At 43.9% G+C, this 27,972-nt stretch overlaps 1 protein-coding gene across 7 annotated transcripts in view; it reads right to left on the bottom strand.

The window, feature by feature from the left end:
- The window catches only part of GRIP1 (glutamate receptor interacting protein 1), a 355,754-nt gene that overhangs the window by 106,452 nt on the left and 221,330 nt on the right, over nt 1-27,972 (bottom strand). For 6 of the 7 annotated variants that reach the window (XM_075274408.1, XM_075274410.1, XM_075274404.1 and 3 more), the window contains exon 2: nt 16,781-16,861. In XM_075274408.1, the coding sequence (XP_075130509.1) occupies nt 16,781-16,861 (81 nt within the window). Of the gene's footprint in view, nt 1-16,780; nt 16,862-24,793; nt 25,085-27,972 lie in introns of those variants that run through there. The other variant, XM_075274409.1, reaches the window with a different exon arrangement.

Below are 27,972 nucleotides of genomic sequence, written 5' to 3'. Positions count from 1 at the left end.
TGTTCGGCCAAATCACTAAAAAGATGTGAAAAACAGCCCCTTATCCAGGTTTTTTCCCTACCTTATGCTGCATTGACCAAAATGTAGAAGGACATCATTATAAACATTATACTGTCTAAGAACAGGCTGTTTGCACTTCAGGGGCCTAAATCCTTCCAGCAACAGCATAACTAAAGTTTTGTGGAGCCCCCTTCCTACAGTGAATTCTTGATAGTGACAGTTACGGGTACTGCAGCGCAATCTCAGATACTTGAAAGGGATACAGCTTTATTACTGAAAATGGAAGTCATCAAGAATATGGTGAGTGAGCGTCACAGCGCCTGGCATGTAAACAATACTGGTAGCTACGTGCTGTGGGAAACAACTGATCTGCAGGGTCTTAACAGTCTAAGAGATTTATGAGATCAGTGGAGGCCCAATACCCAGCGCCCCTGCTGATCAACTGTTTGAAGATTCTGTGGTACTTTTGCGAGCACCATGACTCTTCCTATATTTACATTGTACAGTATCGGTTTTATAATCACCATGAGATGTTATTACAGCCTACAATACTAGAGACACCTGCTAGAAAACAGATGGTGTGTGATCTGTCCACACAGTATAATATGCTCCACAGTGGCCCCCCACTCAGTATAATATGCTCCTCATGGTCACATCATTGTCTTCCAGCAGGTTTCCTTTAAAGGGGTTGTTTAGTTTAATAAATCATGTTTATTTACCATACTTGGGAATTCCAAGTTAGTTCTGGATGCTCATTTTTTTGGCCAGAAGTGTTAATGGTTACAAAGACAACCCTTTACTCTGGAGGAACTGTCTTTCCCTACATTTCACAAACAATCCATTGATTTAGTTGGACACCAAGTAATGTTTCCCATCTGGATCCAGTTAAAGCAGATGCAGAGCTATAATGAGGCAAAGATAGGTGGTTACCTCTGGCGGCGCTATCCGTGATAACCTGGGGGGGAAGGGGCTGGATTTTAACAGTTTATATAGCCTAAACCAGCCCTAGACAGACCACTTTAAAAATATGCTGAGCGAGACCTGTCCTGGGACAACTTAGAAGTGTAGACAGGGGAGGAGAGAGGTTGTCAGAGAAAGCCAACCTTACAGCCATAATGGGTTTGTCCTATCTGGATAGCCCCTTCCCTAAACAAGAGTGCATTGGTGATCAGTCAATCACATGCCTGGGAGCCCAAGATGTTCTTTATGTGGTAAAAAGTGGGGTAGCTATGCATTTCCACCCCATTACATCCATATGTTTAACAGCAAAATATATACTCTCCTCTGTATGTCTGACTATATGCGCTGAGGCTAGTCTGAAGTGTTAGTTAAGAATCAGTTGTGTGGGCGATCACATGTTGGTAGAATTATCATTTGTTCGGTCAATGATCACACTATTAAAATAAACATCTAAACTGACAACCGGGAGGGGGGGAGGGGGTTGCAGCACTTCACAAGTTGGCAAGTGATCATGAAAATTTGGCTGGTAAAGCCAAACACTTAATTTCAGATGCAAAATTTCCAAAAAAAAGGCCATCTGAAGTTTGCCATTGGCCATCATCAGAAAAATTCCCAACATTGTCCATTTTGGCCAATTAGAAGTAGCGTTTCTATTGTAAATTGGATTGTAAGCTCTTGGGAGAATAAGGGAGTCTATTGGATATTAGAATGTAGATTCTAGGAAACAATTTTTATTGTATAGGAGAATGTAAACTCTGAGAAGAAAGTAATTTATTAGCAGTAGGTCATCTATAGTATATTAGCTTGTAAGGTCTTAGCAGTAGGTCATCTATACTATATTACCTTGTAAGCTCTTAGAAGCTGTTTCTATTGTAAATTCGATTGTAAGCTCTTAGAAGCATATCATCTATAATATATTAACTTGTAAACTCTTAAGAGCAAAGCTTCTATTGTATTGGAGACTGCAAGTTCTTAGGAACAGGACATATATAGTATATTAAGGCATTTATTGTATATTATATTATTATATTACAAGCCATTAGGAGCAGGCTCTCTGTAATATACTCATTGACAAAAAAAAACAAAAAAAAAAAACACACACACCAAGGAGTGAATGGAACGTTCTATGTGCAAATGGAATGATGATATATGTAAGTGATTACAATATTAGAGCGAAAAAATACGTTTATTGGAGAAAACTGTACAACTGAAGGGATGCTCTAGTAGCCTGTTGGGCCACCTCTAGCCTTGATACAAGATGACATACGGTTGACCATGGAGGCATACAGGCTCCATTTGGTGTCCCATGGACACATTTGCTCACAGATATTGCACTTGCAGCTGAGCCTGTAGAGCTGGTTCCATAAATGCTCAATTAGCAATAAATCTAGCAACCTTGTAGGGCAAAAAAAGAGTTTCAATCTGGTAGACACATTTCTGTGTCGAACACCTGGAAGTGGAACAGACAGAGATAGGGGTGTGAAATGAAGGCATCACCTGTCTCTAGATGGTGGACAAGGAAACTTGTCAGCAGATCAAACTATCTTCTTTACTGGTAATCTATTTGGGCCATTCAAGGACTGTTAGCAGTCTGTGCATGCCCTCACACAATGACTGCTCCTAAAATCTAGGTCAGAACGGCATAGACCATCTTCTCACAGTTCAATGATGAGCCTTCTCTCAAGGTCTGTCATCAATGCAAAAGCTCTTGATGACATCATAGAGGCATGTATAGCAGTCAGTGATCGCTCAAGAGGTGCACTACCCAAAAGTAACCTCTGAAAGCCTTCTTATAGCCTCTTGGGACAAGGTCCAGTGTTTAATCAGACCATCATTTGCAATCGTTTACATATCTGCCTGAGACATAACTAAATGTTGGTTTTGCAGCAATCCCACATTTCTATCTGGGTGTGTTAGAAATGGGGCAGATTCAATAAACTTCTATGCCTTATTACTGCTGCAAGGTTATAAATAGTATCTGTGCCATAAATTGCTGCAGCTGACATTTTATGTGGGGAGTAGCAGTATGGAGCTCTGGAGCCACCTTTGGTGTTCTACATTGCTTATTTCCATATCTAGAAATGTAACAATATCTTATATTTTATTTATTTATTTTGCGGGGGGGGGGGGGGGGGGTAAACAGTGTTCCATTCAGATCATCTTAACCTATGTAGCAGTGTTCTTGCTTTTATATCCATAACACAGGTGACAGACTCTCTTTAACACTCTGAGTTTTTCATTTCATGCATAGGCATAGAGAAGTTTCAATAGCCCTTTACGCTGACCAAACATTTAGTGCCCAATTCCTACAGACTCACTGTACATTAAAGTAAATCTGACAGTAATTTTTAACAGTAAAAACTGCTGATAGTGCTAGGTAGGGACTCTGGAGAGCTGGAACATAAGTGAAAAATTAAAATAAATATATATAATTCAGGACTTCAAGTTCTCTGAAACGTGTCCTTCACCCTCAAGTGCTTCCCGCATTGAGCTTCTCCTAGGGATCGCTCCTCTGTTCTAAGTGAAAGTTGTAGTGTCCAACCACAAGCCTACTATAGTTCTCACTCATAGCAAAGGGTAGGGAATCTGGAGCAGCTCAGGATAAAGAACCAAGCTCAAAGCACTTGCAGGACTCATTTACCCTTTATTGGGGTCTTGAGGAACTACATGCCCAACAGCAGTTCCAACCAACAGGTTCGTTATGGTATAAGATGACATGCCAGTAGTTTACATCCAGTTGCTGAGGAACAACTGAGAAGATGATTGAACAATGAACATGTCTTCAAAAGGAAAGTACGGTTTCAAAAGGGCAGAATAGCTTATGGCAAAGCCAAGTACATTATATTCTGATCCTTTGTGCACTACAAGCAAAGTCAAGTGTATGCCTGGTCAGCATGAAAGAGTAAATTATATCTATGGCAAGCTTTACACATCAATGAATTGCATCACCAGCAGTTTGAGAATATACAGTACTTCTAATATTCTAAATGGGGTATTACAAAAGTAGTGCACAGTCAGATTCTCCACTAAACTGGCCAAGTGAATACAGTCGGTCATCTAAAGCAGCTTTAATGCTGTGTATGGAGAAGAGAGCCAGAGAGCTTGTAGTTTCTGGGTGATTGGTTCAGCTTATGAAGGGGGCAATTTTAATAATTGGGTGCTATTATTATTATAATAATATCGTTATATCCATAGCTTAATACTGAAGTAACATATGATCACCTACAACAGTATGGTACGGAGAAATACACAGTCTTTACAAGACATATACTACATAAGGTCCATGCCCATACCAGCTTACAGTGATTAGAGTGATCTGTGATTACAGTATAGGCCGGACAAGAGAGCTTGTGTATGGGGTGGGATCGGAGAATTACAGAAGAAATGTAGGACAAAGCAAATTAAATAAGGATTTGTAGGTTAGAGTGAAGATTTTGAATTGGATTCTTTAAGTGATGGGCAGCCGGTGAAAGGTCTAACAGAGGGGGGTGGCATTAGAGGAATTGGAGAAGAGGCGGCGTTCAGAATACTTTGGAGTCTGTTTGTAGATAACAATGAAAAGTGTTACTGGCATGTTCATCCCTTATATCTTACTCTTATAAGAGTATGGATGTGAGGACATAGTCAACTGTTATCCCACTGACAATGTGCTTGCGTAGAGGCATAGTCGGAAATATTTAATAAGAATTATATTTTTGGCACAGGAACAGATTTAGGCTTAGTTTCCAGAAGCCACAGAAGCCCACTGACCGAAAGAAAACAAAAGTGAGCAGACAAATAATGCAATAGTCAGACCTATCTATAGGAAATTGCTGCTAATGGAAATCTGTAATGCATATGTGGTGGTGTATAGAGATGAGCGAACAGTGTTCTATCGAACTCATGTTCGATCGGATATTAGGCTGTTCGGCATGTTCGAATCGAATCGAACACCGCGTGGTAAAGTGCGCCATTACTCGATTCCCCTCCCACCTTCCCTGGCGCCTTTTTTGCTCCAATAACAGCGCAGGGTAGGTGGGACAGGAACTAAGACACCGGTGACGTTGAAAAAAGTAGGCAAAACCCATTGGCTGCCGAAAACATGTGACCTCTAATTTAAAAGAACAGCGCCGCCCAGGTTCGCGTCATTCTGAGCTTGCAATTCACCGAGGACGGAGGTTTCCGTCCAGCTAGCTAGGGCTTAGATTCTGGGTAGGCAGGGACAGGCTAGGATAGGAAGGAGAAGACAACCAACAGCTCTTGTAAGAGCTAAATTCCAGGGAGAAGCTTGTCAGTGTAACGTGGCACTGACGGGCTCAATCGCCGCAACCCAGCTTTCCCAGGATCCTGAATGGAATACACTGTCAGTGTATTCCCGTATACCCGATATATACCCCGATACCCGTTCCAACGGTGTGCCCCCCCACCTTCACCCCAGAAATACCCTGCAAGTCCCCTAGCAATAGAATTGGGGCTATATACACCCACAATTTTTACTACTGGTATACAGTGCCATTGTCTGACTGGGAATTCAAAGAATATATTGGGAATACAAATACCCTCATTTCTTGCTACTGCCATATAGTGCCAGTGTCTGACTGGGAATTCAAAGAATATATTGGGGTTACGTGCACCCACAATTTTTACTACTGGTATACAGTGCCATTGTCTGACTGGGAATTCAAAGAATATATTGGGAATACAAATACCCTCATTTCTTGCTACTGCCATATAGTGCCAGTTTCTGACTGGTAATTCAAAGAATATATTGGGGTTACGTGCACCCACAATTTTTACTACTGGTATACAGTGCCATTGTCTGACTGGGAATTCAAAGAATATATTGGGAATACAAATACCCTCATTTCTTGCTACTGCCATATAGTGCCAGTGTCTGACTGGGAATTCAAAGAATATATTGGGGTTACGTGCACCCACAATTTTTACTACTGGTATACAGTGCCATTGTCTGACTGGGAATTCAAAGAATATATTGGGAATACAAATACCCTCATTTCTTGCTACTGCCATATAGTGCCAGTGTCTGACTGGGAATTCAAAGAATATATTGGGGTTACGTGCACCCACAATTTTTACTACTGGTATACAGTGCCATTGTCTGACTGGGAATTCAAAGAATATATTGGGAATACAAATACCCTCATTTCTTGCTACTGCCATATAGTGCCAGTGTCTGACTGGTAATTCAAAGAATATATTGGGGTTACGTGCACCCACAATTTTTACTACTGGTATACAGTGCCATTGTCTGACTGGGAATTCAAAGAATATATTGGGAATACAAATACCCTCATTTCTTGCTACTGCCATATAGTGCCAGTGTCTGACTGGGAATTCAAAGAATATATTGGGGTTACGTGCACCCACAATTTTTACTACTGGTATACAGTGCCATTGTCTGACTGGGAATTCAAAGAATATATTGGGGTTATAAATACCCTCATTTCTTGCTACTGCCATATAGTGCCAGTTTCTGACTGGTAATTCAAAGAATATATTGGGGTTACGTGCACCCACAATTTTTACTACTGGTATACAGTGCCATTGTCTGACTGGGAATTCAAAGAGTATATTGGGAATACAAATACCCTCATTTCTTGCTACTGCCATATAGTGCCAGTTTCTGACTGGTAATTCAAAGAATATATTGGGGTTACGTGCACCCACAATTTTTACTACTGGTATACAGTGCCATTGTCTGACTGGGAATTCAAAGAATATATTGGGGTTATAAATACCCTCATTTCTTGCTACTGCCATATAGTGCCAGTTTCTGACTGGTAATTCAAAGAATATATTGGGGTTACGTGCACCCACAATTTTTACTACTGGTATACAGTGCCATTGTTTGACTGGGAATTCAAAGAGTATATTGGGAATACAAATACCCTCATTTCTTGCTACTGCCATATAGTGCCAGTTTCTGACTGGGAATTCAAAGAATATATTGGGGTTACGTGCACCCACAATTTTTACTACTGGTATACAGTGCCATTGTCTGACTGGGAATTCAAAGAATATATTGGGGTTATAAATACCCTCATTTCTTGCTACTGCCATATAGTGCCAGTTTCTGACTGGTAATTCAAAGAATATATTGGGGTTACGTGCACCTACAATTTTTACTACTGGTATACAGTGCCATTGTCTGACTGGGAATTCAAAGAGTATATTGGGAATACAAATACCCTCATTTCTTGCTACTGCCATATAGTGCCAGTGTCTGACTGGGAATTCAAAGAATATATTGGGGTTACGTGCACCCACAATTTTTACTACTGGTATACAGTGCCAATTTCTAACTAGGAATTCAAAATGCGCAAGGCTCCCGGAAAGGGACGTGGACGAGGCCGTGGGCGAGGTCGGGGGAATGGTTCTGGGGAGCAAGGTAGCAGTGAAGCCACAGGGCGTCCCGTGCCTACTCCTGTGGGGCAGCAAGCATTGCGCCACTCCACAGTGCCAGGGTTGCTTGCCACATTAACTAAACTGCAGGGTACAAACCTTAGTAGGCCCGAGAACCAGGAACAGGTCTTGCAATGGCTGTCAGAGAACGCTTACAGCACATTGTCCAGCAGCCAGTCAGACTCTGCCTCCTCTCCTCCTATTACCCAACAGTCTTGTCTTCCTTCCTCCCAAAATTCCGAAGCTTTACAGAACAATAACCCAAACTGTCCCTGCTCCCCAGAGCTGTTCTCCGCTCCTTTCATTGTCCCTCAACCTGCCTCTCCACGTCACGATTCCACGAACCTAACAGAGGAGCATCTGTGTCCAGATGCTCAAACACTAGAGTCTCCTCCATCTCCGTTCGATTTGGTGGTGGATGACCAGCAACCCACCCTCATCGACGATGATGTGACGCAGTTGCCGTCAGGGCATCCAGTTGACCGGCGTATTGTGCGGGAGGAGGAGATGAGACAGGAGTTGGAAGAGGAAGTGGTGGATGATGAGGACACTGACCCGACCTGGACAGGGGGGATGTCAAGCGGGGAAAGTAGTGTGGATGTTGAGGCAGGTGCAGCACCAAAAAGGGTAGCTAGAGGCAGAGGCAGAGGTCAGCAGCTTAGGCGAAGCCAGGCCACACCCGGAATCTCCCAAGATGTTCCAGTTCGTACCCAGCCCCGAAAAACTCCCACCTCGAGGGCACGTTTCTCGAAGGTGTGGAGTTTTTTCAAGGAATGCGCCGAGGACAGATATAGTGTTGTCTGCACAATTTGCCTCTCGAAATTGATTAGGGGCTCTGAGAAGAGCAACCTGTCCACCACTTCAATGCGCCGTCATTTGGAATCCAAGCACTGGAATCAGTGGCAGGCAGCAACGGCAGGACAAAGGCCGCCTGCCGTTCACGCCACTGCCACTGCCTCTGCCACTGCCTCTGCCTCTGCCACTGCCACTGCTGACTGTGCTGGCGATGCACTCCAGAGGACGAGCCAGGACACCACTTCATCTGCCTCCGCCACTTTGTTGACTTCTACCTCATCCTCCCCTGGTCCTGTCTTATCTCCTTCTCCTGCACCATCAAAGGCACCATCAGGCGTTTCTTTACAACAACCCACCATCTCTCAGACATTGGAGCGGCGGCAGAAATACACTGCTAACCACCCACACGCGCAAGCCTTGAACGCCAACATCGCTAAACTGCTGGCCCAGGAGATGTTGGCGTTCCGGCTTGTTGAAACTCCCGCCTTCCTGGACCTGATGGCAACTGCGGCACCTCGCTATGCCGTCCCTAGCCGTCACTACTTCTCCCGGTGTGCCGTCCCCGCCTTGCACCAGCACGTGTCACTCAACATCAGGCGGGCCCTTAGTTCCGCGCTTTGCACAAAGGTCCACTTGACCACCGACGCGTGGACAAGTGCATGCGGACAGGGACGCTACATTTCACTGACGGCACACTGGGTGAATGTAGTTGAGGCTGGGACTGCTTCCCAAACTGGCCCGGTGTACCTCGTCTCCCCGCCTAACATTCCTGGCAGGGACACGAGAAGAACACCCCCCTCCTCCTCCTCCTCTACCGCCTCCTCCTCCGCCACCGCCTCCTCCTCCGCCACCGCCTCCTCCTCCGCTGTTAGATTGACCCCAGCTACGAGTTGGAAACGTTGCAGCACTGGCGTTGGTAGACGTCAGCAGGCTGTGCTGAAGCTGATCAGCTTGGGGGACAGACAGCACACTGCCTCCGAGGTGAGGGATGCCCTCCTCGATGAGACGGCAATATGGTTTGAGCCGCTGCACCTGGGCCCAGGCATGGTCGTTTGTGATAACGGCCGGAACCTGGTAGCAGCTCTGGAGCTTGCCGGACTCCAACATGTTCCATGCCTGGCCCACGTCTTCAACCTAGTGGTGCAACGTTTCCTAAAGAGCTACCCCAATGTTCCAGAGCTACTGGTGAAAGTGCGGCGCATGTGCGCCCACTTTCGCAAGTCGACAGTAGCCGCTGCTAGCTTAAAATCTCTCCAGCAACGCCTGCATGTGCCACAACACCGGCTTTTGTGCGACGTCCCCACACGCTGGAACTCAACGTTTCAGATGTTGAATAGAGTGGTTGAGCAGCAGAGACCTTTGATGGAATACCAGCTACAAAACCCTAGGGTGCCACAAAGTCAGCTGCCTCAGTTTCACATCCATGAGTGGCCATGGATGAGAGACCTTTGTGACATCCTACGGGTCTTTGAGGAGTCCACAAGGAGGGTGAGCTCTGAGGATGCGATGGTGAGCCTTACAATCCCGCTCTTGTGTGTTCTGAGAGAATCCCTGATTGACATCAGGGATAACTCAGATCACACAGAGGAGTTAGGGATAGCATCCGATCCGTCACAGCTGGAGAGTAGGTCCACACATCTGTCCGCTTCACTGCGTTTAATGGAGGAGGAGGAGGAGGAGGAGGAGGAAGAAGAGTTGTCCGATGATGTGATGGTGATACAGGAGGCTTCCGGGCAACTTCGAATCGTCCCATTGTTGCAGCGCGGATGGGTAGACATGGAGGATGAGGAGGAAATGGAGATTGAACTTTCCGGTGGGGCCAGAGGAGTCATGCCAACTAACACTGTGGCAGACATGGCTGAGTTCATGTTGGGGTGCTTTACAACCGACAAGCGTATTGTCAAAATCATGGAGGACAACCAGTACTGGATCTTTGCTATCCTTGACCCCCGGTATAAAAACAACATCTCGTCTTTTATTCCGGTAGAGGGGAGGGCCAATCGCATCAATGCTTGCCACAGGCAATTGGTGCAGAATATGATGGAGATGTTTCCAGCATGTGACGTTGGCGGCAGGGAGGGCAGTTCCTCCAGTAGGCAACCAAGTTCTCACCGGTCCACACAAACGAGGGGCACACTGTCTAAGGTCTGGGACACCTTGATGGCACCCCCTCGCCAAAGTGCCGCCACGGAGGGTCCTAGTGTCACCAGGCGTGAGAAGTATAGGCGCATGTTGCGGGAATACCTTTCCGACCACAGCCCTGTCCTCTCCGACCCCTCTGCGCCCTACACGTATTGGGTGTCGAAGTTGGACCTGTGGCTTGAACTTGCCCTATATGCCTTGGAGGTGCTGTCCTGTCCTGCCGCCAGCGTCCTATCTGAGAGGGTGTTCAGTGCAGCCGGTGGCATCATCACTGACAAGCGCACCCGTCTGTCAGCTGAGAGTGCCGACCGGCTCACTTTGATAAAAATGAACCACCACTGGATAGAGCCTTCATTTTTGTGCCCACCTGTGTAAAGCACCCCAACATGAAACTCCATGTCTGTACTCAACCTCTCCAATTCCTCCGCATCCTCATACTCATCCACCATAAGCGTTGCACAATTCTGCTAATACTAGGCTCCCTCCAACATGATTTCCCCCAACTCTGCTGGTTAGAGGCTCCCTCCACCCTGATTTCCACCAACTCTGCTGGTTAGAGGCTCCCTCCACCCTGCTTTCCCACAACTCTGCTGGTTAGAGGCTCCTTCCACCATGAATTTGCCCAAACTGGGCTGTTTAGAGGCTCCCTCCACCATGAATTGGTCCAAACTGGGCTGGTTAGAGGCTCCCTCCACCATTAATTGGTCCAAACTGGGCTGGTTAGAGGCTCCCTCCACCATGAATTTGCCCAAACTGGGCTGTTTAGAGGCTCCCTCCACCATGAATTTGCCCAAACTGGGCTGTTTAGAGGCTCCCTCCACCATGAATTGGTCCAAACTGGGTTTTTTAGAGGCTCCCTCCACCATGAATTGGTCCAAACTGGGCTGGTTAGAGGCTCCCTCCACCATGAATTGGTCCAAACTGGGCTGGTTAGAGGCTCCCTCCACCATTAATTGGTCCAAACTGGGCTGGTTAGAGGCTCCCTCCACCATTAATTGGTCCAAACTGGGCTGGTTAGAGGCTCCCTCCACCATGAATTGGTCCAAACTGGGTTTTTTAGAGGCTCCCTCCACCATGAATTTGCCCAAACTGGGCTGTTTAGAGGCTCCCTCCACCATGAATTGGTCCAAACTGGGCTGGTTAGAGGCTCCCTCCACCATGAATTTCCCAAAACTTGGCTGTTTAGAGGCTCCCTCCACCATTAATTGGTCCAAACTGGGCTGGTTAGAGGCTCCCTCCACCATGAATTGGTCCAAACTGGGGTTTTTAGAGGCTCCCTCCACCATGAATTGGTCCAAACTGGGGTGGTTAGAGGCTCCCTCCACCATTAATTGGTCCAAACTGGGCTGGTTAGAGGCTCCCTCCACCATTAATTGGTCCAAACTGGGCTGGTTAGAGGCTCCCTCCACCATGAATTTGCCCAAACTGGGCTGTTTAGAGGCTCCCTCCACCATGAATTTGCCCAAACTGGGCTGGTTAGAGGCTCCCTCCACCATGAATTGGTCCAAACGGGTTTTTAGAGGCTCCCTTCACCATGAATTGGTCCAAACTTGGCTGTTTAGAGGCTCCCTCCACCATGAATTGGTCCAAACTGGGTTTTTTAGAGGCTCCCTCCACCATGAATTTGCCCAAACTGGGCTGTTTAGAAGCTCCCTCCACCATGAATTGGTCCAAACTTGGCTGTTTAGAGGCTCCCTCCACCATGAATTGGTCCAAACTGGGGTGGTTAGAGGCTCCCTCCACCATTAATTGGTCCAAACTGGGCTGGTTAGAGGCTCCCTCCACCATTAATTGGTCCAAACTGGGCTGGTTAGAGGCTCCCTCCACCATGAATTGGTCCAAACTGGGTTTTTTAGAGGCTCCCTCCACCATGAATTTGCCCAAACTGGGCTGTTTAGAGGCTCCCTCCACCATGAATTGGTCCAAACTGGGCTGGTTAGAGGCTCCCTCCACCATGAATTTCCCAAAACTTGGCTGTTTAGAGGCTCCCTCCACCATTAATTGGTCCAAACTGGGCTGGTTAGAGGCTCCCTCCACCATGAATTGGTCCAAACTGGGGTTTTTAGAGGCTCCCTCCACCATGAATTGGTCCAAACTGGGGTGGTTAGAGGCTCCCTCCACCATTAATTGGTCCAAACTGGGCTGGTTAGAGGCTCCCTCCACCATTAATTGGTCCAAACTGGGCTGGTTAGAGGCTCCCTCCACCATGAATTTGCCCAAACTGGGCTGTTTAGAGGCTCCCTCCACCATGAATTTGCCCAAACTGGGCTGGTTAGAGGCTCCCTCCACCATGAATTGGTCCAAACGGGTTTTTAGAGGCTCCCTTCACCATGAATTGGTCCAAACTTGGCTGTTTAGAGGCTCCCTCCACCATGAATTGGTCCAAACTGGGGTGGTTAGAGGCTCCCTCCACCATTAATTGGTCCAAACTGGGCTGGTTAGAGGCTCCCTCCACCATTAATTGGTCCAAACTGGGCTGGTTAGAGGCTCCCTCCACCATGAATTGGTCCAAACTGGGGTTTTTAGAGGCTCCCTCCACCATGAATTGGTCCAAACTTGGCTGTTTAGAGGCTCCCTCCACCATTAATTGGTCCAAACTGGGCTGGTTAGAGGCTCCCTCCACCATGAATTGGTCCAAACTGGTTTTTTTAGAGGCTCCCTCCACCATGAATTTGCCCAAACTGGGCTGTTTAGAGGCTCCCTCCACCATGAATTGGTCCAAACTGGGTTTTTTAGAGGCTCCCTCCACCATGAATTGGTCCAAACTGGGCTGGTTAGAGGCTCCCTCCACCATGAATTGGTCCAAACTGGGGTGGTTAGAGGCTCCCTCCACCATTAATTGGTCCAAACTGGGCTGGTTAGAGGCTCCCTCCACCATTAATTGGTCCAAACTGGGCTGGTTAGAGGCTCCCTCCACCATTAATTGGTCCAAACTGGGCTGGTTAGAGGCTCCCTCCACCATGAATTTGCCCAAACTGGGCTGTTTAGAGGCTCCCTCCACCATGAATTTGCCCAAACTGGGCTGGTTAGAGGCTCCCTCCACCATGAATTGGTCCAAACTGGGGTTTTTAGAGGCTCCCTCCACCATGAATTGGTCCAAACTTGGCTGTTTAGAGGCTCCCTCCACCATTAATTGGTCCAAACTGGGCTGGTTAGAGGCTCCCTCCACCATGAATTGGTCCAAACTGGGTTTTTTAGAGGCTCCCTCCACCATGAATTTGCCCAAACTGGGCTGTTTAGAGGCTCCCTCCACCATGAATTGGTCCAAACTGGGGTGGTTAGAGGCTCCCTCCACCATTAATTGGTCCAAACTGGGCTGGTTAGAGGCTCCCTCCACCATTAATTGGTCCAAACTGGGCTGGTTAGAGGCTCCCTCCACCATGAATTTGCCCAAACTGGGCTGGTTAGAGGCTCCCTCCACCATGAATTGGTCCAAACTGGGTTTTTTAGAGGCTCCCTCCACCATGAATTTGCCCAAACTGGGCTGGTTAGAGGCTCCCTCCACCATGAATTGGTCCAAACTGGGGTTTTTAGAGGCTCCCTCCACCATGAATTTGCCCAAACTCTGCTGGTTAGAGGCTCAATCCACCCTGATTTTCAAAACAAATGTTGGTGCCAACCTCAACTTACTACAAGGGCCAAATTCACTGCTGGTGACAAGCTCTCCTCACTGCAAGTGCCAAATACACATGTTTCAAGGTGTTTTCCTACTGTCAGAGAGGTGGTATTGAGTGTGTAAAGTGTGTAGTTGTTAGGCTGTGATGTTGGGGTAATAGAGGGTCTTTGGTGTGTTAGATGCCCCCAGACATGCTTCCCCTGCTGTCCCAGTGTCATTCCAGAGGTGTTGGCATCATTTCCTGGGGTGTCATAGTGGACTTGGTGACCCTCCAGACACGGATTTGGGTTTCCCCCTTAACGAGTATCTGTTCCCCATAGACTATAATGGGGTTCGAAACCCGTTCGAACACACGAACATTGAGCGGCTGTTCGAATCGAATTTCGAACCTCGAACATTTTAGTGTTCGCTCATCTCTAGTGGTGTATCTATACTAAAAACCTACTATGCACAACCAGAACAGTAATAAAAGCTTAGACTTTACTTCGGGAATGTGTTACTACAAAATAACCATTTTATTCCAACCATTCAACCATTTTTTTAAGTTATTACCTCAAGCATACATTAAGAATTTTTTAGGATTTTTTTTTTTCATTTTCCATGTCATTATCTATATTACAAAAAAAAAAGTACAAAATCCTGAAGTTTTTACTCTGGTCATTAAACAAAAAACTAGACTGATGCTTGTCAATTCTGGTTTATCTACTCTCTCACTTACACTAAACAGGTCTAGAGAACTCTACCGTGGATGTCAAGAGTTGATTCCAGATTATTGCTGATTATAACGAAAGCCTCAACCTTTATATACGCATCAGTGAGTTCTAAAGTTGGAGTGCATATATGTGTAGTTTAGGATGTATTCAAGAGGAAAATATGTTTTTGAGCCTGGTGATTAAAATTTTAAAATTACTTGTGGTTACAGGATAACCCCGGTGGTTTTGTCACATATGGTCTGTGAATGGCCTTCATTTGAAGCCAACACAAGGAGGTTATAAAAATGCAAGATACCCAAATTTCTTCTGGATATCAGATAAAGGGAGGTGGGTGTCTGGCTTCATTTCAACCCCCATCCCATATAGGGGGTGAACTAGTCAAAGAACAATATTCATGGAACTCGCCTCTGTCCAGTGGCTGACAAAGAATAGGAATCATGATCAAGGAGAGCATCTGTGAAACATGAGACAGGGCCTAAATGTTGTCAAGACTGTTGATGCCTAGATAAAATTTTGTCACACCTTTGGATCCAGTTGGGCTGGGTAGCAGCCATCTTAAGATTCATCCTGAAATTCATGGAATCAAAAGAACGTAACTTGTAAGGATTATCTACCTTTTTATTTTATAACGATTTTGCTTGTTTATGTCACCTTTGTATTGTCTCTTTTTGTAAGTACTTAGTCTTTTTGTACTAAAGCACCCTTTTTAATCTTAGTCTCTATATGCTCAGCAGATACTTTGACTTTTAAAGTGTATTTGTCATCTGAATTGTACATATGAGAGTTGGGTACCTACTACCCAAAAATCAGTGGTTGGTGGCATTGTCTATCTGGGATGCATGGACTGTGTGTGGCTGTCATTTGCTCTCAGTTTGCAGCCTGAGTGAAGGGTGAGTTCAAGATTTAGAGAGTGAATCAACCCCTGACAGCTGCACCCATGTCACATGCTAGGACAGTCTGTACAGTATGTAACAGTGTTATATTGCACAGTACGATAGCTCAGTGGTTAGCACTGTGGCCCTGCCGCACAGGGGTCCAGTGTTCATGCAGATGCTCTCTTTGGTCACATTTGGAGTTTAAATCTTCCTGTGTTTGTTTGAGTTTCCTTTTCTGCTACAATATTCAGATAGAAGATTCAGTACTGCACTCTTAATTCTGTTAGCTGTTATTGGGACAAGTCAACAGGACTGCTGAAATAAGCATTTTGACAGTATAGCTCAGAAACTCCAAGGTAATTTTCTCTCTGTGGAACAGTCAGGAACCATCCGTTTTTACTGTAAAGTGTCTGATGTAGAGAAGACTACAGGTTTAGCATGCCACATGTTACAGCAATGAAGATGTGACAGTCTCCAAAGAAACCATATTATATATGTAACATATTGGCTGCTCTTCAATTAGAAGAATAATTGAATGATTACAATAGAGACTCTTCATCCTGAACTGTGCAGTCTCTGTATACTGTGAAGTGTCTGCTTCCCAGCAGGGTGCGGGTTAGGATATGAAGATTCTGCTGTATTCATTCAGAGAATATACAGTACTGTTTTACACCATTCGCTTGTCACAAGCAACATAGTGACAGACGGGAGCAAAGAATACCAGCTGGGTGTAAGTTTACATCTAGCACTGCAAAATATTTTTAAGACTATATTTCAGCTGCCACATTTTACAGCAAATCTTTCGAGGCCATCTCTCAGCAGCAGTACAGTCAATTAGAGGCAGAGTCTATCACGCGCTGCCGCTTTAATCTTCTTCTGCTTTTTCACACTCATTAGAGCAGACAGATTTAGACCCAGAACAGCTATTTCACTAAGTGTGTCTTGCAAAAGAAACTGTAAATATATATATAAAAATTCCTTGCTTCACACCAACAGCCGTGATTTCCCCCACCTCTGCGTCGACTGCATCTGTAAATGATGTTGCCAGTAGAGCAAGCTCCATTTATGAAAACTAGCAAGGACAAAGAGTCAAGGAGTTGCCCACAGTAACCATATTATAGATGTTTTAGAAGAGAGGTTAGACTACTACAGCTCTGGGATGGCTTCTATGGGCAACTCCTTCACATTTGTCCACACTAGTTTTTACCAATTGGTGTCCCGGTCTACCGGATAACATTATACTGTAGTCAGAACACAGTTTATATGTGTGCACCTACCAGTGATGCTTTGTCTTCTAACTGCCAAAGATCCGTCTGGCGCTTTCGTCTGGGAAGCAGACTTTGTGTAAGGGCCTTCATCTGTGAACAAAAGAAATTCAAACATTGACTTGGTTGCGACTGATTAAAAAAAAAAAAAAAAAAAAAAAAGTGCGCGTAACGTGACACAGAAGCCAAGAGCACATCACTAAATGAATTGTCGTATTTATTTTGACATCTGCACACCAACGTGTAATAGTTTTGTCTTGCAAAGCACTGTGAGCACATCCCGCTAAACGGCATGTAATTGAGGCAGCTTCATTCATCTTAAATTGTGTGTGAATAATAGAACATAAAGCATATATAATGTGACAGAAATCAAAGTGATCTACTAAAGAGCTAGTTTGAAAAATCTTTTTTTTTTTTTTTTTTTTTTTAACCATTTAAGTTTTAAAATACAGCAAATATCAGAGGGCTGACATAGGGGAAAAATGAAATACCCTAATCCAGTCCAAGTTGTGCCTAGCCCAGGATAGACCCCTGCATGATATTGTAATAAAGTGATACTTTTCAGCATTGTCAGAGCAAACATGCTTAAAAAAAGATTTGGGCTAAGGGTAAGTGCACACAGAGTATTTGGATCGGAACCTGAGGAACAAACTGCCTCAGGTTCCGATCCAAAAGCTGGGTCATCGCAACTGAAAGCCAGTGCACTGTACCGGCATCCAGCTGCGCGCTCTGCTCCGGATTAGGCCTAATGAATGGGCCTAGTCCAGAGGGTGGCGTTTCTTCACGCCGAATCGCGAGGTGACTCCGTCTGAAGAATTAAAACCTTGCTTCTTTTTTCTGAGAGCCGGAAGAAACGGCTCCCGGAAAAAGCTCCTGAGTGACTCCCATTGAAATCAATGGGAGCCGTCTTTTGGTCAGGATTTTGAGGCGATTACGGCCTCAAAACCCTGACCAAAAAACTCAGTGTGAACTTACCCTAAGGCCCCATGTTGCAGAAACGCAGCTTTTTATGTTGCATATTTTGTTGCATTTTTTTGAACCAAAGCCAGGAGTGGATTGGGTAGAAGTATAAGAACTTTCTATATATTTCCCATTCCTTTTGTTGCCATTCTTGGCTTTGGCTCAAAAAAGAGCAACAAAATCTGCAACAAAAAAGCTGTGTTTCTGCAATGTGGGGCCTCAGCATTAAACGGGTTTACGAGCTCTTCTATTCAAGGCCCTGGACACAGTGATCCAAACCTAGGTGAATATTGAAAGACTATTATTAAAAAAGGATATGAAAATCTAATGTAAAATTAAAGATATTTGTAATTCTTCTTTCTTTTCAAACCCTGTATAAACCTTCCTTAATAGTCAGTCAAAACCCACCCCCTCCTGTGTGACCTTAAATTATCGGTAGAAAAAACCCATAATCAATATATAATGATAGGAAAATTAACCAGAGATCTTAATTATGTTTAACAATGTCAGTCTGAAACTAGAATCAACCAGGGATCCCAAATACTATACTTATAGTCTACTATAGTACTTTTACAAGTTATTTCTCTCCCGATAAAGAGCATTTTTTCTCATACAATATATTCCTGTTAACCCCGCTTTTCCAGTCGAGAAGCAGTGGGGCTTTGTCCACTTCCACTTTCAGCAAAGAGAGGTTATTGTTTGTATAATGAAAAAGTTTTCTTCGCAGTTTTCTAGATCTTTGCTTGCTGTCATTCGTTCTGCTTAATTCCAGTGGATTAAAATCAGTCATGTGATATATAGTCCATGGTCATGTGATGATACATAGGGTGCACAGCTCGTTACCAGTCAGATGTCTGATTACTGTACTGGCACTGTAACGACCTGCACACCTGTGTGATTACCACATGACCATGGACTGATTTATATCCACTGGAAGTAAACAATGAATGACAGCAGGTAGAGATCTAGAAAACACTGAGTAATTGATACAGAAAGTATATTGGAAAATTGTACAACTTTTCATTATACAAACAAGAACATTTATTTGCAGAAACTGGACAACCCCTTTAAAGAGGACCTTTCATGGTTTGGGGCACAGGCAGTTCTATATACTGCTGGAAAGCCGACAGTGCGCTGAATTCAGCGCACTGTCGGCTTTCCCGTTCTGTGCCCCGGGTAAAGAGCTTTCGGTCCCGGTACCGTAGCTCTTTACAGTCAGAAGGGCTTCCCTGACATTCTGTCAGGAACGTCCTTCTCCACAGCAGCGCCTATCGTACTGTACAGTGTGAGCGGGGAGGAACTCACAGTGCTCGTCCATAGACTAGTATTATCAGGAGGTCCTCTTTAAGGAAGCATAAACACCCAGACTCCAGAGGTACCGTAAGTCATTATATTCTTGGCTTTTTACTGTTCTCCATGAAACTGCCACAAATACTATTTAAGCTCTATAAAGAATGCATCCTCAATCCAAACTGGATTATTCAGTAATAGAAAATAATTTTAGGTAAGATGACTATCTTTAATAGAATAATTCTGGTAGCAAATGAGAAATTAAATTCCTTCCATGAATTTATCTTTAGTCTGCAATACACCACCATGGGTAGTATTTATGCTTAAGGTGCCTGTGGAGGGCCCACTGATGTCTTAGTGAATCAAATCCAAATAATTCAGCAGCCTTCCTAATGATTTATTTTTATCTCTTAGAACCAATGCCTTGACATAAAAAAACCCTTTAATTTCAGTGCATCCTAAATGTTAACAGCAACACAGAAATGTGTCAGTCATACTAAGCCTGTATCAGCAGTATCTGGATAAGGAGTCTACAGCTACTACCATTAAAAGTCATCTAATGAAAAATAAATGATATAGAAACGCAAAGAAAACAATGTAAAAAAAAATTGAAAAGATCCCAAATATACAGTACATACAAATTAAAAACATGAGAAGACATAGGCTAGAAAGGAGCAGTTATTACACTGTTTGGTCAAGGATTTGGAATGTAAAATTCAACATGAGTGATCATTCTTCCTTTTCAATATCATAAGTTGAGGGGGGGGGGGGGGTCGAGACACCTCCAAACACATCAGATGGGCCGTAACATAACTATTTAGCTAATGTATTTAGCTAATCGAATACGTACAGGAACCTGGATGCAGTGTTCTGGGATATCTAGGGCGCACCAGTGGAATTGATTCTAGCGGCTTTCCTTGCTACTACTTGCGTACAAGACATAATAAGTAACGCTACTTTCTTTGCCCCGTCAGATTTATCATCATTTACACCGGTTTTCTGAGATAAATGGTGCCTGAATTCTGTGCTAGCAAGGAGCTGGTGTGGAGTTCTGTTGAGGCGCATGGACCCTGAAGGATACTTCTAATTTATGTGGTGGTGTGCACATCAATATGAAATAAGAACAAGCTCCAGCAGGTAGAAGAACATTGTAAACTAGCCCTTATATTTGATATATTACTCAAAGGTGTTGCAGTCTATATTCACTGTGACATCTGAGGGGTTAATGGCTCGGCCATTAGAGCAGGCACTATGACTGCAGCATAATGGTACAGTAGTTGGCAAGAATCTGGGGCTGTAGTTTTTAGAGGGTCAAGAAAGAGTAAGGGCCTGTTCAGACAGTGGAAAATGAAGAGGAAATAAGGCAGATCTCTACCCAACACTCCACTTCATTTTCTGGCCCTCCAGCTCCATGTGGCGGAAAGTTGAAGCAGAGCATCACCCACTGATCAGCCCTTTACTGGCTCCCACACAGTATAACAGGGTCAGGGGACAATCGTATACATCAGGGAGAGTGTTTGCCTACATAGGCAGTACGGAGACTTACAAGTCATTCCTGCTCCGCTAGGGATTCTGGGTAAAAATCCCTAGCGGAGCAGGAATGACTTGTAAGTCTCCGTACTGCCTATGTAGGCACACACTCTCCCTGATGTGTACGATTATCCCCTGACCCTGGTCTAAAGTCTCTCACTCTGCCAAATCAGTATCCCTACGCTATGCTGAGGATGGCCCAACAGGCCGAAACAGCGCTGTCCATAGCTGGGAATCTGTTCCTTTTGGGACAGAAATACTGATTTGGCAATTAAATCCATATTGTGATTAAAAAGACTTTATAACAGAGTCGTTCATGATGTTAAGGATGCTGCCCTCTATAGGGTGGTGTACAGAGTGCACTGTTCTCCTAATTCCATCCTGGAGAATAGATTTGCATATTTTTTACACAGTATAACACACACTTTACTGACCCCCACAAGGTATAAAGCCCCTTTTACTGGCTCCCACACATTATAAAACACACACTTTACTGACCCCCCCCCCCCCAAAGTATAAAGCCCCTTTTACTGGCCCCACACAATTTAACACCTCCTTTTCTGTCCCCCACATGGTATAATGCCCCTTTACTGGTCATCACACAGTATAATGCCTCCCCTCCTCCCCACACGGTGCTTTCTTTCACCTAGAGTGTTCTCTGCTCCCCTAATATAAATAATGTCCCCATATATTACATGAGTTATCCACCTTTCTAATACGGATGGTCCATCCTTTGGATATCAATGCTCCATGGGTCTGATAGCAAGATCGGCTGAACAGAGATTGCACAGCTACAAATAATATCAATTTGGGAGCTATGCTACTCACCCACTATGTTATGTGCAACACGGCAGTACCTGAAGCCTATGCTACACATTGTGAGGCAAGTTAGAAGTGCGGCTCCTGGAATTTTTAACAGTTTTGTCAGCCACACTATCCCTGTAAAGTTGATCTAATGATAGGCCATCAATATTAGAAAGGTGGATAAACCCATTAAAGAGATTGTCCAGGAACTGGAGGAACCTGTGTAGCTGACAGTGTCCATTCATTCTTCAGTCTTATGTTGGCCAATTCTTGGTGGAAGTCCTGTGCATCATGTGACCAATGAAACCAATTAGTGACCGCTGGTAAGGAGCTTGTGATGTATGTCAGTAGTGTCATGGTCCCTGACTCCTGAGGTAGAGGACTTACAGCAATGAGGAGCCAGGACAAGACTGAACAGACACTGGTGGAAGACAACAGAGGGCTCAGGACAGGAACTTTTTTTTTCTAATTTTACACCTCTCTTGCCAACACAGGATCTCAAGTGGGAAAGAATAATTGGCGCACATAGCGTGTCAAGCCAAAGCCAACACATTAAAAATTCTGAGGGTCTTTTAGCTCCCTACCAGCTTTTCAATCTTCAGATAATAGGTCTATGTCATCTGTCTGTTCAGAACAGACTACTCACTATTGTAGAGGAGACCCATCCCCTTAACCCTGTCCCAACATATTCTGATGCCTGACTATGCTTGGAAAGACGCTTTGCCTCAGTATTTGTAGGTAGTGAGTACTTTGGATGGCATTAGCTCTTTGGAACCTGAGTAATCACTAAATCTGCCACTACCAGAGCAGTGGTCCCAATAATGTACCCCCTGAGACTGTGTGGCATACCCTCTGGGGTTCAAGTCCTACAGGTTGAGAAGCACTAGACTGGGGGACCAATGAAGGGGATTTGTATGGGGGAGGGGTGTGTGCAGTGAATTGACCCCTGTATGGGGGGGAAGGGGGGGCCACCAGTGAAGGGACTCTTCTATGGGGGAGAACCATTGAAGGGGCCATTAGCTCATTACTTATCGGTGTCCTCCTCTGTGGTCTACAAGCTGTGTGGCATAAGGAGCAGGAAAGAGCGGTAGGAGCCGGGGAGCTGACAGTTAAGTAACAATAATTACTTCTAATGCCATTGGTCTGCGATAGGTCACCTCTCCCTAGTTCTACTAAGCCCAGTTGTTAAAGATACCAGATAAAACAGATAAAGTACAGGGTCAGTTCCTTCTTGTATGCAGTGGTGCAGCCAGCAGTATGATCTGCACGGAACAGCTTTACCTACTCACCATCTTACGGCACTGTACATTTGGATAATAGTTTTTGTTTTTTAACATGGCTGTAAATGCTGGAAGAGATATTGGTTTATGTCAGTAAAAGGGAACTCAGGGCGGTTGCCAGTGCCTCTACTTACAAATAGGATATTATTGATACCACCAGCTCTACTTCTCAAAATATCTCAAAACTACTCTACTATCCCAAAATATTCCCTAGCAATCCTCAGACCTGCTTCTTACTGGGACTTATGTTCTCTATACATTATACAACTGTATGGATCTTCATTGTTAAATCTGTTTATTCTCTGTATGAGGATCCTGAAATCCATGGAAGGTTGAGCTAGTGTACATTATTAAAACACTCTTTAAAATTATGGGAAATATCAGCTTTTTTTGTATATCAGATCTTTAAAACCAATTTTTCTTAGTCTATATATCTTCCGTCTTTAGATTAATAAAGATTCCTTTTACATTCAATAACAGACCTTGCTCAAAATATTGGCATTTTTTTTTACATAGCCAAACTGTCCTCAACACATTGCTAAATCTGCTGCTTCTTTATAAGCCAGTACATATAATTGTCAGAAAATAAAGCCTTCATAAAGATGACCTCCCACACTGTAAAGACATTTTTTAAAGAGTGTATCCACCATATGCCCACTTTTAAATATATAAAAAAAAACCCACTCTTGCTTTCCATCACAAACCAGACTACACCTATAGGCTATCTGCTTTCCAGATGAACCTGAAGGTAATCTGGCAACGACACCCTTGGAATGGGTTTACTTCATAAAACATAACAATGGGTTTAAAGATATCATAGAACACATTCATCCTTATGCTAAGTTTACACCATCGTTCAGGTTTCCTTCCTTCGGAAAGATGGGGACCTGAAAGATGGGAGACCAGTCCACTAAAAAAGCAGTTACACGTGGAAACCTGCAGACCCCATAGACTATAATAGGGTCCGCCGGATTTCAAGAGGCTGGAGACTCCACCAAGAATCAGCTTAAAATCGGCGGAGAGAAAAGTCCTGCAAGGAGGACTTTGGTCTCTGCTGATTTTAAGCGGGTTCTATGTGCCTTTTAATGGTTAAAAGTAGGCAAACAAACTAAATCTAGGTTCTGTACTTATCAGAGGGCATCATATAGTACAAGGATATCTCCACTGACACCAGGCCATTAGCTGCTGCCTGGAATAAAAAGAACCTTTTATCAATCAGATCAACGTCAATAGCATTAATCTTTTTGACAGATGACAACAGATGACCTCTACTATAAAGTGAAACGTTCTAGCACACAGTAACACCATCACCATTACTCGTGAGTTTATTGCTTAGCTACATTAACCTGGCATTATGATCATTGTGTTTGTCACCATTATGCTTATTTTAGGCTTTGCTCACAATAGCACTTTTAGGGATTCTAGCGCTGTAGACCACTAGAGTAGCATAATATGCCATGGGATCCATCAGGATCTGTGGGAATCAGTTAAGCATAGTCATGCTGCAACACTAGTGTGAACAGATCTTTGGGGCGTACTCACTTATTTTGAGTCAGACATGATAAACACTTGTCTTTTTGAGACTAAAACTCATTTAAAGTTGACTAGGTTGGACCTGATGCACACTATAAATCAGTTTTTAGGGTTTTTTTTACAGGATCGGTGATCACTAATTTCTTGCTTATTACTGAGGTCTATGGATTTTGGATTGACAACATTGATAAAAAAACAAACAAAAAAAAACAGTCAACTTGTCATTGGTTTTCGTTCACTGCAGAGAAACGGTGTGGGTACCTGTACATCTAGTGGTAAGTGTTACTGTGGGGCCATGAACTATGAAGGTTATTAAATATATTCTCCAATGCAGCATACTACTGATACACCAATAAATACCCTTTATAGCGATTATCACATTTTTTTTTTTTTTTTTTTTTTTTTTTTTTTAGCAATACTGCTACATGCAGAAGAAACAGCTGTAAAGTTCTCAGCAAAGACACCAATATGTAGACACATCTAGGAGTGATCATCACAAGCATGCATTTTAGAAAGTTGCAAGTAAAAGTAACATTAAGGTATACCTTGTCTTGGCGACAAAAATGTACCATCTAATAAAAGTGGAGGCAATGTCATGCCTGTGATATACCCCAAATAATAGACTTACCAGACTCCAGCTGCATACTCTGATTTAAACCACAGATGAGAGCCATGACTACCCGTATGCTACACAACCTGAACTGTGCAGATCTTCTATCACCTCAGAAATCTGGCCTTCTTCCATAAAGCGGAGATTATTTATGCCTCTGTCTCATTTTGCATATGTCCATCCACGGCCTGGGGAAGTCCATAGTGACTTTGAGTGAATGTATGTCAAGTCGAATTATAGGGTTAGGTTGTGGGTTCCCTCAGCAAGGAGCAGAACAGCAGCATGCTTTATGTCTGGCTGTAACCCTGCTCAGAGCCTGGGCTGCACAGACAAGTTCTAATTTAGCTCCTGGTCTCAGCATGCAGATACTTGGCAGCTGGAACACAGATCCATTGCTGCATTGATATTTCTCCACCCCCTCATCTCACAGCACATTAATACTAGCAAGCCAACATAACTGAAAAGATACAAAAAGTATACAATGCATAGTAAACTAACTGTGATGTAGCATATTAAATGTGGGAGGGGGTCTCATTACCTTAAACTAACAGGCCTGGAGAGTTGCCCATCTTTGACCCCATAAAATACCTTCTAATGGTGTCCAAGTCACTGATGCCTTTATTGGCCGGCAATTTCATCCAGAATACGTCTTAATGCTGTCATTTTGATACAGCAACAGAGCGGCACAGAGAACAGCTTTTAGGGGGCAATAAAATACAGGCATTAGCTGCTGCGACAGTCAATGACTGAACGCCACAAATCTCCTCTGCTGCTGCAATATTAGTGTCATCTTTATGGAAAGTCGACTTTTCCCTTCTGCAGTAGGCTCCTCCTAAAACAAAGAGTGGCCATATACATTTTGGCACAGATGTAAATTCTAGATATTACTTTATTTAATATGCCTGCAAACAATGCCAGACACAGATACAGCAGAGAGTATGGGTAGCAGAAAAACAGCACAAGTCTCATTTGCTTCCAGAAAAAGGCTAACTGGACGTGCAAGACGATCCTTTCTATAAACAGATGTGAATTTTATTTAGAGCAAAAAATCAATATGGTTCTTCTATAATATATATATATATATATATATATATATATATATATATATATAGATATATATAGATATATATACCTCTATCTCACACACACATACGAGTGTCTATACACACATTTCTTAGATCTTGCTTGATAGTATTAAGCTATATAGTGCTCTCTGCGTCTTGTCTGGCTATAATGGTGCCAGGTAGAGTTATTCCACTGTCCGTTAAGGCTATGTTCACATTTGCCCCAGAGTCTCTGTCGCAGTGTCTGTCTGAAAATGAGTGGAGGAAAAAGTCCTTCACTGAGAAATGTTGCTTTTGCCAGTTTAATTTTTAAAAGATCAGACACCTAATGGACCCCATTATAGTCAACAGGGTCTGCTGGGCTCCATGTACAACTATTTTAGGGGTCTGCCTCGCCATTATTCTGATCCTCTGATGGACCAGAACAAAGATGCAACGCTATCCTGCTCTCACAGGGGTTGCCCTCGTCTGTCATAGAGCCTGCTACTTTAGGAATGTGCTAAAGGTTTGCTCTGTTGGCTTTTCTGAAAAGTCCAGATACCGTGACTGACACAGTACCTCCGCACAGATGGGTGGCAAAACCAACTCATTTTAATGGGAGACTTTCCAGCCCTGGCATGACAGGAAAGTGAAGCTGCAGCATCCTTAGTGACATAAAAGGCACTGCCCACCAAATGGCTCCCTCAGGAAAGTACCAGAATGAAAAGTTCCACCATCACTCAGCAACTAGAATGAAAAAGTATTGGTAGCGCACAAAACACAATGAGTTATCTGCATTTACATCAATAAAAAGTGGCAATGTGCAATAAACTGTACAGAAGACATCACAAACTGATCTTGAGTGGGGACTCTATGTCAAAAACACTCTTAAGGCTAAAGGTATGTGAATGGGGATGACTTTCATCATCTTACAAAGCCCCACATATCCATTAGTGTATTCAGTATACATACAAAAGCCATTTGCAAAACTTCAACCTCTCACGTAAAAATAAGGAATAGTTCTCCAAAGTCTAGAAATTAATGAGTTAGTCTAAACAAAATTAGGCCTACTGAGGATGATGTCAGAGTGCCAGTCCTTCATACGTTTTGTTATAATGAAGCCATAGCACAGCAGATCAGTTGGTTGTTATTAAGGCCGGGGCCCCACGGGCTGGAAACACCACAGGAAAAATTGCGGCGTTATACAGTAACCGCAAAGTGGATGGGATTCATGCAAATTCAATGCTCATTTTGAGATAAAATCCACAGCGCGAACACACTGCGATTTCTAAAACCAGGGCGATTTTTGAAATCGCAGCATGTTAATTATATCTACGGAAACGCAAGCGGCTTTCCCATAGATATAATGGTAACAAAGTCCGCGGAGGAAAACTTTCTGTTCAAAGCGCTGAAGGAAGAACTGCGATGCGTTCCAGCCAGGGTTGTTCCGCTTTAGCGTGGTGTTTCCAGCCCGTGGGGCCTTAGCCTAACACAGTATTATCACAGAAGAACATAGCAGCAATACCCTGAATTATTTGCAATGATATTCCTGACTCTCTCTGCTTCCTCTCTCGACGGGGGAGGGGGGTTTCATATGAAGAGCAGCAAATAGTGCAATGTCTAGCGAGAGCAAGAACAGCAGAGTTATTTCTTCAGAGATATCTGGCAAAGAGAAATCATGAAATCCTGCCTATAGCAAACCCTGGTAGCAACAAATCAAAGGTGCAGCACAGATCTAGGAAACAAAACAAAAATGGCAACTACTTGTGTGATATGGTGAGCATTCACAGCATGCAGATATTTTTCTATATATTTATAAGGAAAAAATGGGAAGAAGTGTTGAGCCCCGCCACAGACACGGAAGCAGCATAAAGGACCAGCACAGCACATATGCCCTTCGAAAAGTTTAGTCTTTAATAGAGATGAGCGAATACTGTTCGGATCAGCCGATCCGAACAGCATGCTCCCATAGAAATGAATGGAAGCACCTGTGACGCTGACTTTGCCGGCGGCCAGCCGGCGTCATAGGTGCTTCCATTCATTTCTATGGGAGCGTGCTGTTCGGAGCGGGTGATCCGAACAGTGTTCGCTCATCTCTTGTCTTTAATGTTTTAATAACTATTTAAGGCATCTATGACCAAAATGCATATATAT

This window comes from Leptodactylus fuscus, chromosome 5 (genome assembly GCF_031893055.1).
Source record: "Leptodactylus fuscus isolate aLepFus1 chromosome 5, aLepFus1.hap2, whole genome shotgun sequence".
Lineage (NCBI taxonomy): Eukaryota > Metazoa > Chordata > Amphibia > Anura > Leptodactylidae > Leptodactylus > Leptodactylus fuscus.
Note: the sequence above shows the minus strand (reverse complement) of the source record. Positions and strands in the feature narration are given on the sequence as shown.